This window comes from Ictalurus punctatus, chromosome 6, assembly GCF_001660625.3.
Source record: "Ictalurus punctatus breed USDA103 chromosome 6, Coco_2.0, whole genome shotgun sequence".
NCBI classification, from domain to species: Eukaryota; Metazoa; Chordata; class Actinopteri; order Siluriformes; family Ictaluridae; genus Ictalurus; species Ictalurus punctatus.
In genome coordinates this window covers 4,933,151-4,949,068 of record NC_030421.2, presented here as the reverse complement: position 1 = coordinate 4,949,068, position 15,918 = coordinate 4,933,151, and the positions used below count along the sequence as shown (strand labels likewise).

Below are 15,918 nucleotides of genomic sequence, written 5' to 3'. Positions count from 1 at the left end.
GTTAATGCTAATTATTTTAGCAAGTAAAAGTTTGTTGATGGGAATAAAATTCGGCTGTGAGCACAATTATTTACAATATACGCAGCTAAATGACTAACTAAACCTAGCTAGCTAGCTAATAATGACTACGTTCACTGAAGATTGATGTAAGCTAGCTAATTAATGATGACTCCGAGGTGAATATTAGGTTGCTAGCTAATGATGGCTAAGTCAGCTAATGCTTAATGTTGGGTAGCTAGTTAATGGCCGCTAAATTACATACATATTAATGTTAGATAAGTGTATATATGTATGTATGTATATATATATATATATATATATATATATATATATATATATATATATATATATATATATATAATAAGTAAGATAAAGATTACCGTTAGGTAGCTAGATAATCAATGATAGATGTCAGGTAGTTAATAAGAGCTTAGCTAGCTAAAGGTTTATGTCATGTAACCAGCTAGTTGATGATGGCTAAGTTCAACAGTGTTTAGCGTTAGATAGCTAGCTAATGAGTTCTGTAGAGGTTAATGTTGGGTAGCTAGCCTATGACAGCTACGTCAGATAAAGGTGAACCTTAGACATATTGTTAATGACATCTAGGTTAGCTATAGATCAGTGTTAGGTAGGTATTTAATTGGAGCTAACTTAATGATGTTAATTTTAGTTTTCTAGTTGATGACTTAAATTCACTAAAGATTAATAGTATGGTAGGTAGCAAATTAATGAAAGTAAAGTTAGCAATAGGTAAGTGTTAGGTAGCTAGCTAATGACAGCTACATTAGTTAATAACAGCTAAGTTTGCTAGAGATTAATATTAGCTAGATGATTAATGGTGGCAGTCCCACCGTGACCCTGTGTGTGTGGAGTTTGCTTGTTCTCCCCGTGCTGCGGGGGTTTCCTCCGGGTACTCCGGTTTCCTCCCCCAGTCCAAAGACATGCATGGTAGGTTAATTGGCGTGTCTAAAGTATCCGTAGTGTATGAATGGGTGTGTGAGTGTGTGTGTGATTGTGCCCTGCGATGGACCCACCCTGATGTCCAGGGTGTACCCCGCCTTGTGCCCGATGCTCCCTGGGATAGACTCCAGGTTCCCCGTGACCCTGAAAAGGAGTAAGCCGTAGAAGATGGATGGATGGATGGATGGATGGATTAATGGTGGCTAAGCTAACTAAAGGTTAATGTTAGATAACTAGCAACTGAAAGCTAAGTTTGCTAAATATTAATGTTAGTTTACTAGCTAATGAAAGTTAAGTTAGATAAAGAATAATACTTGCTAGCTAATGTTAATGTTAGATTGCCAGTTAATGACAAAATTATAAGTTAAAGATTAGCTAAAGCTTAGGTAGCTAGCTAATGACAGCTAAGTTAGATAAATGTTAATGTTAGGTAGCTAGTTAATTACAGCTAACTTATTTAGAGGTTAATGTTGGGTAGTTAGTTGATGGTTAAGTTCAGTAAAATGAATCACTATCAGCTGAACAGGTAAGTTAGCTAGAGTTTAATGTTTGGGTAGGATATGTAGGTCAGTAAGCTCTCTAATGACCGTTAAGTTAGCTAGAGGTTAATTTGGGGTAACTAGGTAATGATAGTCCCCACGTTTTAGTTGATTTTATGCCACAGAAATGTCAATGATTACACACTCTATAAGTTTAAAATCTGCTCTAGGAGTCCAGGTGAGTGAGCTGTTACTATAGAAATGATAAAGTATTAGACTAAAGTGCATTAATAACTGTCAGAGCTGCTGTTTACACAGAGATTAACACTAACACCTTCTGACCAATCAGAACTCTATATCTAATTCAGAGTACATTTTTAATTGATTTATTACCCGAGAACTTGTGTGTGTATGCTAATTAAGCTCTGTATTTGATAAACGGATTAAAAATGACAATTAAGAGCTAAAGATCAGGAATATAAGCTGAGAGGTGTGTATCAAATTTACCTCTGTGTGTGTGTGTGTGTGTGTGAAATCTCATTTGCCTGTAATGCAGGAGTAATAATATCACTTCCTATGACATTAGACTGTACAGTGTCATTGTTCTTTATTAAAGAAGGCATAAAACTAGACAGTGATACATTACTGTAAAATGATCTACTCATAAAATCTTTTTTAAAAATAAAAAATATCACATGACCATGCCACAGCAAAATGAGAATAAATCCAGCTTCCTGTGTGTGTTGTGATTATGTAACACAGACACTAGAGGGCAGTGTTTCCCTGAATCATAATTAAAAGCCCTTGGAGGTTGGACGTGGCGTCGTTATTTACAAGTGTTCGAAGTTAAAATAACAAATACAAACAATCTTCCAGTTTAAATTATTTAAAAATAAAAGCAGAGGAAAAACCCTTTAAAAACCCATTTTTCTTCTTTTTTTTTTTTTTTATACACGTGATCAGGCGAGTGAGAGTCAGAGCTGGACGGGTCAGAAGGGCTCGTCGTCGTCTGTGAGCAGGCGCTCGGGTACTGGGGTGTAGGGCGTGGGGGGGTAGGGGCAGATAGAGGCTGTGTAGGTGGGAGGAATGGGCAGAGTAGGAACATCAGGAAGAGAACAGAAGGGGCTCAGGTTCGGAGATTGGTGTGTGTTCGTGTTGATCTCGTCGTCGCTGAAGTCCTCTGATGTAGCTGTGGTGTGCGTCGAGTCCAGAAGTGATTTTTCGCCGTACTCTGCTCCGAAGATGTTGTGTTGCTCGTGGCTCTGCAGCTCTGACGGCGTGATGTGGGCTCCGCTACGCAGGAACTCGGCAAACCTGCGTGTGACGAGAGACGAGAACCGATCGGCGGTTAATTCATCAACCAATCAGAACCCAGGATCCGATAGCAGCACTGTGGTGTTTACAGACAGTGTACCTCTGTGGGGCACGGAGTCTCAGCACCGTGTCCCATGCGGGAAAGCCAGGGTTGCTGCAGTGCCTCCTCAATTCCTCCAGAGAGGCTCTGGTGTGTCTCTCCGCCTGCTCCCGATACTCCTCCTCCGTCAGCAGCCTGCAGTTAGGTGATCTCCTCCTCTGGAACAGACCCAGGGACATCGACAGCAGCCAACACGTTTGTCTGGGAGGAGGGAGTGAGGAGTGAGGAGGGAGGGAGGGGGATGTGAGAAGAAAACAAATGGTGAATTCAAATATGGGGGAAATTAATGCATAAGTGTATCTTACACAAAAATACAGGTGCAGACTTTCACAAAAAAGAAAAGAAAGAAAGAAAAACAAAGACAGAAAAAGACAGTGAGACAGACAGCAAGAGATGTCAAATTCTCAGAATACCAAAAAAAAAAAAACCTTTACACTCTTCTAAATTAGGCGACAGATTAGGAAAAGGATCTCTGCAGTCTCTAAAGATGTGATAAATGAGAGAGGGAGATGGAGAGAGAAAGAGAGAGGGATGTATGTATGCACACAGTAAAGATGTGATAAACGAGTGAAAGAGTGAGCACCTCCAGATGGCCAGGAAGAGGGTGAACAGCAGAGGCAGGATCTTAAGCCCCAGCAGCACAGCCAGCAGTATCCAGGACACGGGAGCGTAGGTGACACCGTGACATGCCAGCACCACGCCTACAGCCTGCAGAGTCCACGTCGCTGCGTTCAGCGTGCGCCTGCTAGTGACGGGGCCGAGGCGGTAACACACTGCCAAACTCACAAAGCCTGACACCAGCAGGTAACCTGTGGGACAGAGGGCCGGATATAACGCATTCATATTCTCCCAACAGGAGACTTTATACAGCTTATTGTGTTTCCTGTGATCTATATCCTTTTGATGTGCTTGCTTGATTTACACAGCAGCCAATAGCGTTTAAGGCACGCCACACCACGCCACTCCCCCGCGAATATTAACGGCACCAGACTTTACCTTAGTGAGTAAGTTAAACAGTGAGGAGTTTATAAAAGGACGATATCCTAGACGACGAGGTGAGATGGCGTATGTTTTTGGAGTTGTCTAGGGTGTTATACAGCAGTGGAGCAAGACATGTCTCCGCGGGCGGGGCTTACAGCATTCAATAATCGGACGATCAGGGGGGGCGGGGGGTTTCAAAAAAAGTTTAGCACAAACAGATGTGGGGACAAAAAACAGTGTTGTGAGGTTACAGGAAAATTATTAGCAATGTTCTTATACATCGTTTTAAAATGATAACGAATTAATCAACAGTTTCTGACCAATCAGAGTGCAGAATTTGTGAATGGCTGAGTAAATGTGAAACTTTTTCAAAGAAAATTCCAGCAGGTGATGTGCAGGACGGATAAAGCGAGTCAGCGTGAGAAGGTTTCACTTTACCGAGCAGCTCTCTCCAGTACAGCGTCATCATCTCATCCCGCTCGTTTATCAGCTTCTGGATGCCCAGGTACGAGAGACCGGAGCCGGCAGCGAACAGCAGCAGGAAGAGTCCTCGCTTTATCCAGGGAAAAATACCATCAATCCTAACCAGGTCTAAGTTCTTAAGATATTAACTCTACGTCGATGCGTTACTCACCGTCGGTACGACGTTTTTCAGGGCCAGAAGCAGGAAAACTAAAATGGAGACCACTCCCAGTGAAACCCCAGAGATGTAGAAAAATAGCAAGCTCCTTGAAAAGGGAGGAGAATGTAAACGGATTAATCAAAGCTGAAAAAATGATATGTATTTTTAAATATAACATATATAAAATCCATTTTTGTAGACATTAAATGAATATCGTGTACTGTAGAAATGCCTTTGAGAATCGTGATGCGATATTTTTGTCACTTCACCCCACCCCTAATCAGAACTGTTTATAATAAGTGAAATAGAGGTGCTGAGCAACGTCACTATCCTTATCCCCTCCCACCCCCTCTCTGCCTCCTCCTCTCCCTCCCTTCTCCCTCTCTGCCTCCTCCTCTCCCTCCCTTCTCCCTCTCTGCCTCCTCCTCTCCCTCCCTTCTCCCTCTCTGCCTCCTCCTCTCCCTCCCTTCTCCCTCTCTGCCTCCTCCTCTCCCTCCCTTCTCCCTTTAAGCCTCCCCATCCCCCCCACTCTCTCTCCCTCCCCCTCTCTGCCTCCTCCTCTCCCTCTCTGCCTCCTCCTATCCCTCCCTCCCTGTCTCTGCCTCCTCCTCTCCCTCCCTCTCCCTTTAAGCCTCCCCGTCTCCCTCCCTCCCTTGTCTGCCTCATCCTCTTTCTCCCTCTATGCCTTCCCCTCTTCCTCACCCTTTCTCCCTTTATGCCTCCACATCTCCCTCCCTCCTCCTCCCTCTATGCCTCCCCCTCTCTCCCTTTATGCCTCCACATCTCTCTCCCTCCCTCTCCATTTAAGCCTCCCCATCTCCCTCCCCCCATCTCCCCCTTTATGCCTACCCATCTCGCTCCCTCTCTCTGCCTCCTCTTCTCCCTCCCCCTCTCTGCTGCCTCCTCTTTCTCCTTCCCTCCCTGTATGCCTCCCCATCTCTCTCTCCCTCCTGCTTCTCAGTATAAATATGCCCTGAAAATCCCAGACATACCCTCACACATCACTGTAAAATGTGAAGAAGTATAAACACCTGCTGTTTACCTGCATATGACTCCCGCAAAGAAGAAGAGCACGAGTCCGGAGACAAAGAGGAAAAACCGCATCCTGTTAAACCCTGAAATGTAAAATGCACAGTTTTATAATCTCCATCAGAACTCTGTGAATAAAATCATTTAACGGTTACAGGAACAGAAAGACGCGGTGTGTATGATCGAGCTTCACTCAAACAGGACTTTGTACAGAGAGCAAAGGTTCCATTCAGTTTAGTTCTGACTCACCGAACATAAACATTTCTTAAAGGCCACGGCTTATTGCATTGTTTTATTTTTTCAACATAATTCCCATGGTTTATTTGTACAAAATAATTATTTGTAAAAATCTCTTATACTGTCGTATAACAGGAATAAAACACTCCTGTTACACATGCTGTTATAGGAAAATAAACATCTTTGGTATCATGGCAGTGACTTAATCATACCAGGATAAAAACTAAACTGTGTGTCTGTCTGAGAGGTCACTGTCGTGCTCACTTTGTTTGGAGACGTAGAGTGTGTACTCGGTGCTGGCTCTGGGAGACCTGGCCATGAAGAACACCTCCTCCTCAACCAGCGGGAGGTCCACAGTGCTCTCCTTCTGAACACTCGAGAGCCAGTAGTGTTCCATCAGACACGTGCCGAGCTTCAGAAGGTTCTCAGAGTCGTGGCAGTTTCTGGGTTCCATCGGGTACACGATCACGACGTCCTCGTGGCTCGACACTTGGACCTGCACGGCGAGAAGATCGGATCAGACTCGCAGTTACAGCAAGCGGACGTATTCTGATACACGGAATAAACCTCTCTGTGTCATGCTTTTACAGGAAAATAATCGAAGATGAGGTGCTGTGACAGAGCGACGTCACAGTCACCACCTCCATCTCCTCCTCCTCCTCCACTCCAGATCCCGAAAAGCACTTCCCACAGAGCTGTACGTTAACGACTCTCTTACCAAGTTACATATTAACTAACTAACAAACAGTACCTGGTACTTTTTATCCGTTTATTTAACACGTCATGACATGTAAACTTCTCTAACTGCTAAATAAACGTCTCCGTATCATCGATTACGTGTCGAGCGAGTATGGGCTGTCGCTATAGAAATGGCAACATAGAAGGAAAGAAGGGAAAATAAACCCGTGATCTTTCTGACCAATCAGAATCCGGAAATCGATATTTGGTTGCAAAGCGCAGAAACGAAAATGGAGGAACCCGTTTTCAATGGTACTGAATATTCATAACAAAATTGCCATATTTTGTAAACGACTGGTGCCAGGAATAGAATTGATCTTCCAATCAGATACAAGATAGAGGAATATAAGCGATAATACAGCTTGTGACGATATCTGTCTCGTATCCTTCATCTACAACTAAGTTATAAGCAGCGAATTGCTTGATGTCGTGCTTTACGCTGATTTTATTACGAATTTTACTCATGCCACGCCCCCTTTTCAACCTGTGAGAAATCCACTGCATCACACCACCTCGAGTGCTTTATTTCTCCATCAACACTGTATCAGACTGCATTTTGTTTGTGACAGTATCAGCTATCTTGCCGATTCCTGCTAGCTAACCCCCGTTTAATCCTTTTGTCTCGCTAACCTAACCTTGCAGGAAGCACCTGGTGATGTCATCATGAAAAAATGGTTTCAGGTTTAAAAGCGATACCGTGGCTGATGTTGTGAACACTCAGTTCTGTTTTGATCAAAGACTCATACAGGAAGTGAAATTAAATCACGCTGCAGCAAAACTCTTCCTCCTACAGGCACATTAGCTTGATCATAAACGTTCGCTTTACCACAGCTTGGGGGATGACCTGTACAGTACATACCTGGAAAGTGGACCAGTAGTCTTTCCATTTGATTGCGGGACTGGTGTAGCAGAAGCACCGACCCCCGTAGTAGATGGAGGCGTAGTCTGGCTTCACGTAGGTGCAGTCTGGAGACAAGAGGATAAATGAATACGCGTTAACGACACGTCATCACTGGACCTCTGAAATCACGTGATTAGAGGGACATCACTGCTTGTCTTTGTTCAGTGATGAATGTAGTAACAGTTTATTAAGTGCAAAAACTGCCCATGCTCCCGGAGTGGGCAGGGACTTTCTTGGTCTCCCCTGTCAATCACAGTGACACTAGCCAATTGCATGCATCTCTGAGCTCACGTTTGAGCTCTTTTACTGTTTTAATGATATAAAAGTTGAAGTGGTTGTGTTCGACCTCGGTATGTTTATTTATTTGTTTCTTATTTTCAGTTTCATCAGAATAATATTTAATTAAGAGTTTACTTTAAGCGGAACAGTTCAATTAAAATAATGTTATGTTAATTTTAATGAACAGCTTAATGAAAGAAAGTATCCTTTCTAATTCTAATCTATTATCTTTCTTTTTGTTCATGCAAAAAAAAATGTGCCGTGATAAGAGTTTAAATTTACATGCTAATATTTTGCATCAATTTTTGTGTTTGTTTCAATATATGTGTGCATGTGTTTATATAACAACCAAACAACAAGCCAGCTAATCCTGCTGATATGTACTGCATTCACAGCTCTCTGGCTAGGATAAACAGTTAACAATAGCGAATAAGCACACTTTTACGTGAGTTGTTGTAGATAATTAGGCTAAAATTAGGTTTAATGCTTTACTTAACATAAACGTTTCTTCTTTACAGTACTACTTAGCTAGCTAGCAAACGCTAGCCGTTAGCTCGCTCAGCTAGCATTTACCTGCATAGGAATATCCTCTGTTTCCTTCAGCGCGTGAGATGGAAATAATAATTAATCCTACAGCATATATACTGCTAACAACCTTCTTCATAATGGCATAACGTGGCTAAATGGCTAATTTACACTGCTGCAATATTAAAAGCTAACAGGACTTAAGCAGCTAGCTAGCTGGCTAACTCAGATAGGAAAAGTTTTATTTTCAAATTCGGTGCACTGCGGTAAGGCATGACTAACAGATCCAGAGCGGCTCGTCTCGCCGAACTGTCTTCATTTTTAACTTTGTTTACTTGTTTAATCACTAGTCTAACAAGTTCTTCAGTTGTTAATACTAATAATTGAAATTTCCAAAGAATCCGCTTTTAAAAAAGCGTAAAAGCAAAAAGAATTCAAACCGCGATCGATTAGTCTGGCCTGACAGAGCCGTTTAAACAGTGGAGCTCACGAAAGAGTTTAAAAATAAACAACTCCACTTCCGGGTTCTATTAAAGGCACTGTAAAGGTCACAGTGATGTCAAATAAAAATAATACAACTCTCCTAAAGACCTGTTTGCATGTCGATGACTACAATACGTGGAAATTAATCCATAAATATACACATTGAAATAATTTTCTATATACCCCTTGTTACACTATAAGTCCTGTTCTGGATTCTGATTGGTCAGAAGGTGTTGATTAATTTTCTATAACAGCAGCTCTGACAATAATACAAGTTTATATTAATGCGCTTGTTCTAATACAAACCAATAGAAACCATCACAGACATTCTAATGGTTTACACTACAAATACTATTACAAACCATCAGCTGTTAACCATTAAAACCATTACAAAATGGTTTTGATTAAAAACCATTACAAAATGGTTTATATCTTAATGGTATCCACTAGGCAAAACATGCCACAAATAGAAGGCAATAGATTACCAGTAGAGACCCACAGGAACCTGATTACAATTCCCATTAAAACCATTACAAATTCTCTGAGGGTTTCTATTGTTTTGTTTTGTTCAGCAGAGCGCTCATTCACAGTCACTTGGATGGTCTACATGAACATTTTTTTTTAAAAATGGTTGATCTGGTGAAGTTTTTGTAAGGAGACGTTTATTTAACATTCATGGAAGTAGTCGCCAGTGTCAGCATTTGTTGTAACTGTCGGACTGCAGGAGTTTAAAGCTGTAACATGTTTTATTCTCTTTTTTTTTTTTTTTGGTCTTATTAACTTCAATAGTAAGTAACAGAAGGACAGACTATAGATTATAATGTAAGTGATAAGAGAAACTAAATTGTTTTTCAGACGATCCACAACATTAAACGTAACTCTAAGACCTGACCTTTAAAAGCTAAAAAAAAAGAAGTAATTGTTCCATACTTATTTAATACACTTCCAAAAACACAAATCAGATTAAACCAATCGCACACGACATATTTGAGCCTCAAAGGTCAATTTTCACATTTTTCAAGAATTTTTGTTATTCAGAAATCTAATCAGAACATACAAACACATAACAGATTCTCTTAAAGGCCATGCTTTATTTATTTATTTATTTATTTATTTATTTATTTATTTATTTATTTATTTTTATATGTCACATCCAAGAGTTGTTTTTCAATGAGCAACTTTTTCTAGACACCGTTTCTGAGCACAAAAAAGTGCACACTGACTCTGAACAATGATAAAACAAACAGTTCCTCTACTTTAGGGGTCTTGATGATCCATTTCCCAGCACCAGCTTTCCAGGGAAGTTCTGGTTTTAGGAGCATATGAGTAAGTAAGAAAACATGTCAGGTCATGCTGTTATTGGAAAATAACCAAAGGCAGGGTTGTGTGATGCACCAAGATGCAAAGAGTTGTTAAAATTACCATTCTGAAGGAGATTATTTTCCTATAACAGAACATTTCGAAGTGTTTTACTCCTCTTACACCACAGCAATTTACCAGTGATTCCTTTCAAAAAAAACAAACAAACAAAAAAACATATTAAACAATGACGTTATTATTTTTGTCCATTTAGAATTACATTTAAGAGCAGCACAGAAGATCATTGGCTGCCCTCTGCCCTCCCTGATGGATATTTACACTTCCCGTTGCCTCAGCAGAGGAAAAACCATCATTAAGGACAGCTCTCACCCTGGCTCTGATCTGTTCAATATGTTGCCCTCAGGGAGACATTACAGGTGCATCAAAACAAGGGCTAATAGATTTAAGAATAGTTTTTTCACAAAAGCTATTACCATTCTAAACACATACATGTACTGATTTCACAGTATATGTATATAGTGTCTCAAAACTGTGCATTTCATAGTCCCCCCCCCCCCCCCCCCCGCCCCAATATCTTGTTTATCTTGTTTATTTATCTTGTTTATTTATCTGTTTGTTATCTTGTTTATTTATCTGTTTATTTATCTTGTTTATTCTTCTTGTTTATTTTATGTACATGTTGGCATGAAACAAAAAGGAGTGGCTCTTAATTTCATTGTACATGTGTATAGTGACAATAAAAGGCATTCATTCATTCGTTCATTCACATTTGATATCGTGCAATGTCTGTGAAACACGTTAGGTCTGGTTCTCTTTTACGTTATAGCAGCTATAAACAGTCGTTTTTCTTCATTCTTGAAGCAATTTGCCAATAATGACACATTGCACTTTTTATCCATTTAATTAATTAACCTTTAATATCTGCAGTCCAAACGATTTCCTTTATTATAACTCCTCTGTCCTGAAAACGTAAAGTTACAGATTTATCGCTGACCGTTATAAAAGCGCTGACGCTGGAGACTCCTTCCATAACTGTTACATCAGAAAACGCAATTATACATGTTTTTCTTCGTTACATAACAACACATTTTTAAAACCTGCTTATTATTAGTCTTAAATTGTTAAATGTAGCATTGACACTTTCGGACCAATCAGAATCCAGAATTCAACAGCACCGCGGTATAATATACTACAAAAACATTTCTCTTCATAATTAATTATGCTTTCTTAAACTGTAAATGAGAGCGTTGAGTCTCAGAATGTTGTTCTTTCCATCATCGTGTCTACTGTGAAAGCTCTTTCCAGAGGAAGATATCCAGATGAAGGCTTTCTTTGTCGAAACGAGAGTGTTATAATCAATGCCCCGGAAATGGAAATGTCCCCCATTGTTGTTTTTTTTTGTCCTGCGTGCCTTGGTGAAACATCAAAACATCAAAGAAAGGGCTTCATATGCGATATTTTTTATCTCCACATGAAACCGTGATGAATATCTCTCTCGCTCTGCCTCTCTGTCTCTCTCATATCCTTAACACAGTGTGCCACAGACCGTGTCAGGCTGTGGGGAAAATGTAAAACCAAAAAAACAAAAAACTTTGCAAAGACCTGATGAAAATGTCATCTCAGTGCAGCGCTCAGCCTTTGAAATGGAAGGGGGATTTTTGTGGTGGGCGTATGCACAGCAGGCGCCTGCTTTCTCATTTCTCTAGGATGCTGAGACGACAGTGGCTTTTCCTGACAGGTACACCCACGCCCACGAGGCCTACCGTCACAGCCTCTCTCTCTTCACACGCCGCACACCTCACACTGCTGCACATGCTGCCGTTACCCTTTGAAACGTTCACTGGCTTCTCTTCACTACAGGAATAAGATTTCAGCAGTTTCATGTTCGTATTCGTTATTTCTCTAGTTGCAACCTAAAATTTGCTTGCGATTTTTTTTTTCCCCTCCTTCTGTAGCACATAATCATCACGTGCAGCACTGAATCATCTTCAGCACAGAGTTTGAGAGTCAGCAAGAAACACAAACGGACATAGACTTTAGCAAACAGTCACGGTAATAGAGCTAGATAATTACAGGCACATATTTCTTTCAGGGATTAGCATGTCTGTGAGGATTTATCTGAGGTACGCACACACTGTACATGACAAAAAAACAAAAAATCAGACTTTCATATAGGGGTGTAAACCTCAGGCTTCCACAAGATACAGTATAATACAATATGACACGATATGATACTATAGGATACAACGATATGATTTGAAATGATACAATTCAATATGATACAATGTGATACTTTATGGGACGTTACGATGTGACACAATATGATTTGATACAATATGATACAATGTGATACGATATATACATCACGATGCGATATATGATATGATACAAGAGTGGTGGCTTAGCTGTTAAGGCTCTAGGTTACTGATCGGAAGGTCAGGGGTTCAAGCTGCCACTGTTGGGCCCTTGAGCAAGGCCCTTAACACTCTCTGCTCCAGGGGCGCTGAACCCAACTTCCTGTCATGTTGGGCTATGCAAAGAATTTCACTCTGCTGTAGTGTATCGTGTTATCATTATCATACGATCGATACAATACGATTCAATGTGAAACGATACAATACAATGTAGTAATATATGATATGGTACAATACAACCGGAAACGATACTATATGATATAATATGATACAATACAATACGATACAACATGACACAACACAAAGGATGTGACACGATATGATCTGATATCGCGCAACAGGATACGATAAGATTTCGATTCGTAAGGCAACGATTTGATATATGACCAACTTTGTTCTGAATTCTTGAAATCATTACTTCGGGAATGAATACCTTCTGACCAATCAGAAACCAGAATTCTCACAGCACCGTGCTGTGAATAATGTTAGCAAGCCCAAAAACTGAACTTTCCTCTATACATATTTTAACAAATGCATCAGAAAAAGAAGAAGACATGCTCAGGGGTTAACCTTTAGGAAGCCGACAGTGTCAGACAGGAAGCTATTAGCGATGTGTGAACACAGCATTTCGAAACATTTGCATAGTACTGTATTGGAAATGTTGTGTGAGTCAGTTATGTTGCTATTTCCAAACTGTATACCATGGTGTACGTTAAGAAAATATCACGTAGTGATATCACGCAGACTGCAAAGAGAAGAGAGACGGGAACGAAAGAACATTAAAAACACGATTCACTGGTTTTCACACCAAGCCACGAAGTAGAAAAACAATATCCCATCAAGTGTCGGTTTTTTAAATAGGGGCAAATTTATCTCATATTTATCTCAGATTATTATAAATCAAATATAATATGATATTTTTAAGGCTTTACGTTTTCTTTTTGCTTCTCTTCTTCCTAGAAATGAACGCTTAGAAAAATTTGATCTTTCAACAGAACATGACTACAGAACGTGAAGCTTCAAATGAGTCTAGAACAGGTTTCAATCATCACATATTTGGTTTATTCACCTTATAATACGGAGATAAACAGTATGAGATAAAAATGAGTCATTCTGTTGTTGTTTGCAAGAACATTTTTCGTAGCTTTGCCAATAAAACGTCTTTAGGATCGTTTTTACGCCAAGCTTAGCGAAGGAGTTTGCATAAACTGTTTTGTTTTACAAAGATGCAGGATGTGCCGAGCCACTAGGGGAAATTGTTAGGAAAAACAGTCAGAAACCGACAGTTAGAGGAAGTTTCGTGGTTTCTTTTAAGGTACAGAAAGTCCCGTTAAACAAAACTTTTTTTTTTTTTTTTTAAAGAACCGATTTTAGGGCAGAATTTGCCTTCTTCTTCTTCTTCTTCTGTATAATGCGTGCGTTAAGAAAACGGAGATAGATACAGGACAAACGTCATGTTTTGAGAAAGAATACACGATGAGCGTGTGATCATGAGTATGATGGGTGTGTGATTAAAAAAATAAAGTGCATAGAATTCTTGACGCTAAATCTTTCCTCCATTTGGAGCTCCACGGCTGCATTGTTGTAACCCTGTAATTCAAAGCCGAGCTTTTGGACGTGGGACTCGGAGCACTGACGGCAGAGCTGGCGCTAGAGGACGGACGCCTCTCCGCAAACACACACAGAAAAGAAGGACTTTTGTACTCTGTGTGATCAGTGGGCTCAAATCTGACACCCACAGCCACAGCCAGGCCTCTAAAGCCCATCCTACAGACACAAACACTTCCACAGCCTCAGCGGGAAGAGGGAAGCTTAAAGGGACTTTCAGTGACCCACTGCTGGGCGCTGACCCGTGTGTGGGACGAAGATCGCTTCTCCGTTCCCCACATCGTCCCACTTTCTAGCTAATACGTGCACAAAATATACACAAATACAGTTTCCTGGAGTCTTCTCTCTTCTTCTAGTTCTGCAGTAAATATGCCAATCCTGTGCTTTTTTTTTTTTTTTTTTTTGCTTTTTTAAAAAAAAAAAGTTTACATCTACGTATTGGAAGTACTTCTCAGTTTCAAACGGCTGTTTATGAAGTTTTTTTTTTCCATTCTTGTTTCCTAAAGGAGGGTTTCAGAGAGACAGAAATAGAGAAAGAGAGAGAGAGATGAGAGATTGACATGAGCAGTGAGCTGAGAAAAAAAAAAAAAAGTGTGTACGTAGGCGGATGAGTGGGGGGGACCGATCCTCAGCAGAGCCTGTTCATAATTGCCGTCTGGGAAACATCAAACGTGAAAAGACTCGATTCTTTCTTAAGATACACAGTGAAAAAGAAATCTAACCGTATGTGATTTTATATTCCGCCTTACAGTATGTTTCGGAGAAAGAGGACTTCGGTACCTGTTCAGGTGTTGGTCAGATTCGTGACAGAACAAAACATATACGCGAGTCAAATAAACAAATAGTTTAGTTTTGTTTCTAATTGAGGTTTTCTACGATTAAATCTCATAAATAATTTCCAAACACTTTTTGTTTTTTTCCACTCTGAAATGTGTTAGAAACTCACCATAAGTATTTGGACAGCGATGCGATTTTCGTCATTTGCCGTCCGTGCACCACCACGAAGGATTTGAAATGAAGCGATGAAGATGAGATTGAAGAAGTGTAAACTTTCCGCGTTACTTCAAGGGGTTTAACAAACATTGCGAATTACAGCCATTTTCCCTCCATTTTCACAGGCTCAAAAGTAGTGGACGCAAATCCTTTGCAGTCAATGACTGCCTGAAGTCTGGAACCCACGGACATCACCAAATGCTGAGTTTCCTCCCTTGAGATGCTTCACCTTCAGTTGCTGCTTGTCTGTGGATCTTTCCGCCTTATCAGACATTTAAGAACATTTAATTTCTTTGCCTTAAGAAGCTCTTGGGTTGCTTTCGCTGTATGTTTTGAGTCGTTATCCATCTGTACTGTGAAGTGCCGTCTTATCAGTTTTTCAGCATTTGACTGAATCTGAGCAGACAGTATAGCTCTGTACACTTCAGAATTCATCCTGCTACTTTCTATCAGCGGTCACATCATAAATAAACACCAATGACTCAGTTCCACTGGCAGCCGTACATGCCCATGCCATAACACTTCCTCCACCATGTTTGACAAATCATGTGGTATGATTTGTTTCCTTCTCCATACTCTTCTCTTCCCATCATTCTGGTACAAGTTCATCTTGCATCAGAACTGGGACGTGAGAGTTACGTAGGAATTACGTTGTTTTTTGTCTGAGATACAGAGCGGGAGACCCCATTAAGACCATGATCTTAGTGGGGTCAAGGCCAAGTGAAAGCAAGATCGAGTCAAAATCAAGACTCCTTTTTGAGCTCAAGCCTTTACTTCAGATTTGAAGTCTCAGAATTGCATTGCGCCAAAGATTCGGTTTCCTAAAAGAAGGAATTATATAGTGTGAGAGTATTAATGAGTGTGCTTAGAAAGAGAAAGTTCAAGCTGCTGGAATTTTTACTTTAAATGACATCAAAGTCTGTGTAGAAAATAAA

The 15,918-nt window shown here is 40.4% G+C and overlaps 1 protein-coding gene across 1 annotated transcript; it reads right to left on the bottom strand.

The window, feature by feature from the left end:
• Window positions 1-2,029: 2,029 nt before the first annotated feature.
• nemp2 (nuclear envelope integral membrane protein 2) lies at window positions 2,030-8,442 on the bottom strand. The gene is made up of 9 exons (XM_017470896.3): window positions 8,214-8,442; window positions 7,320-7,426; window positions 5,987-6,218; window positions 5,499-5,571; window positions 4,469-4,562; window positions 4,273-4,387; window positions 3,437-3,662; window positions 2,854-3,054; window positions 2,030-2,753 (listed from the first exon to the last, which is right to left on the bottom strand). The coding sequence occupies exons 1-9, from the start codon at window positions 8,302-8,304 to the stop codon at window positions 2,429-2,431; spliced, it is 1,464 nt and encodes a 487-aa protein (XP_017326385.2). The 5' UTR covers window positions 8,305-8,442; the 3' UTR covers window positions 2,030-2,428.
• Window positions 8,443-15,918: the final 7,476 nt, after the last annotated feature.

Coding starts and splice junctions, on each gene's coding strand:
- nemp2 (XM_017470896.3), bottom strand. CDS start 8,304: ATGAAGAAGGTTGTTAGCAGTATATATGCTGTAGGATTAATTATTATT. Junction 7,427..8,213: donor CAGAGGATATTCCTATGCAG/GTAAATGCTAGC, acceptor TCTTGTCTCCAG/ACTGCACCTACGTGAAGCCA. Junction 3,055..3,436: donor CTCTTCCTGGCCATCTGGAG/GTGCTCACTCTT, acceptor CCCTCCTCCCAG/ACAAACGTGTTGGCTGCTGT.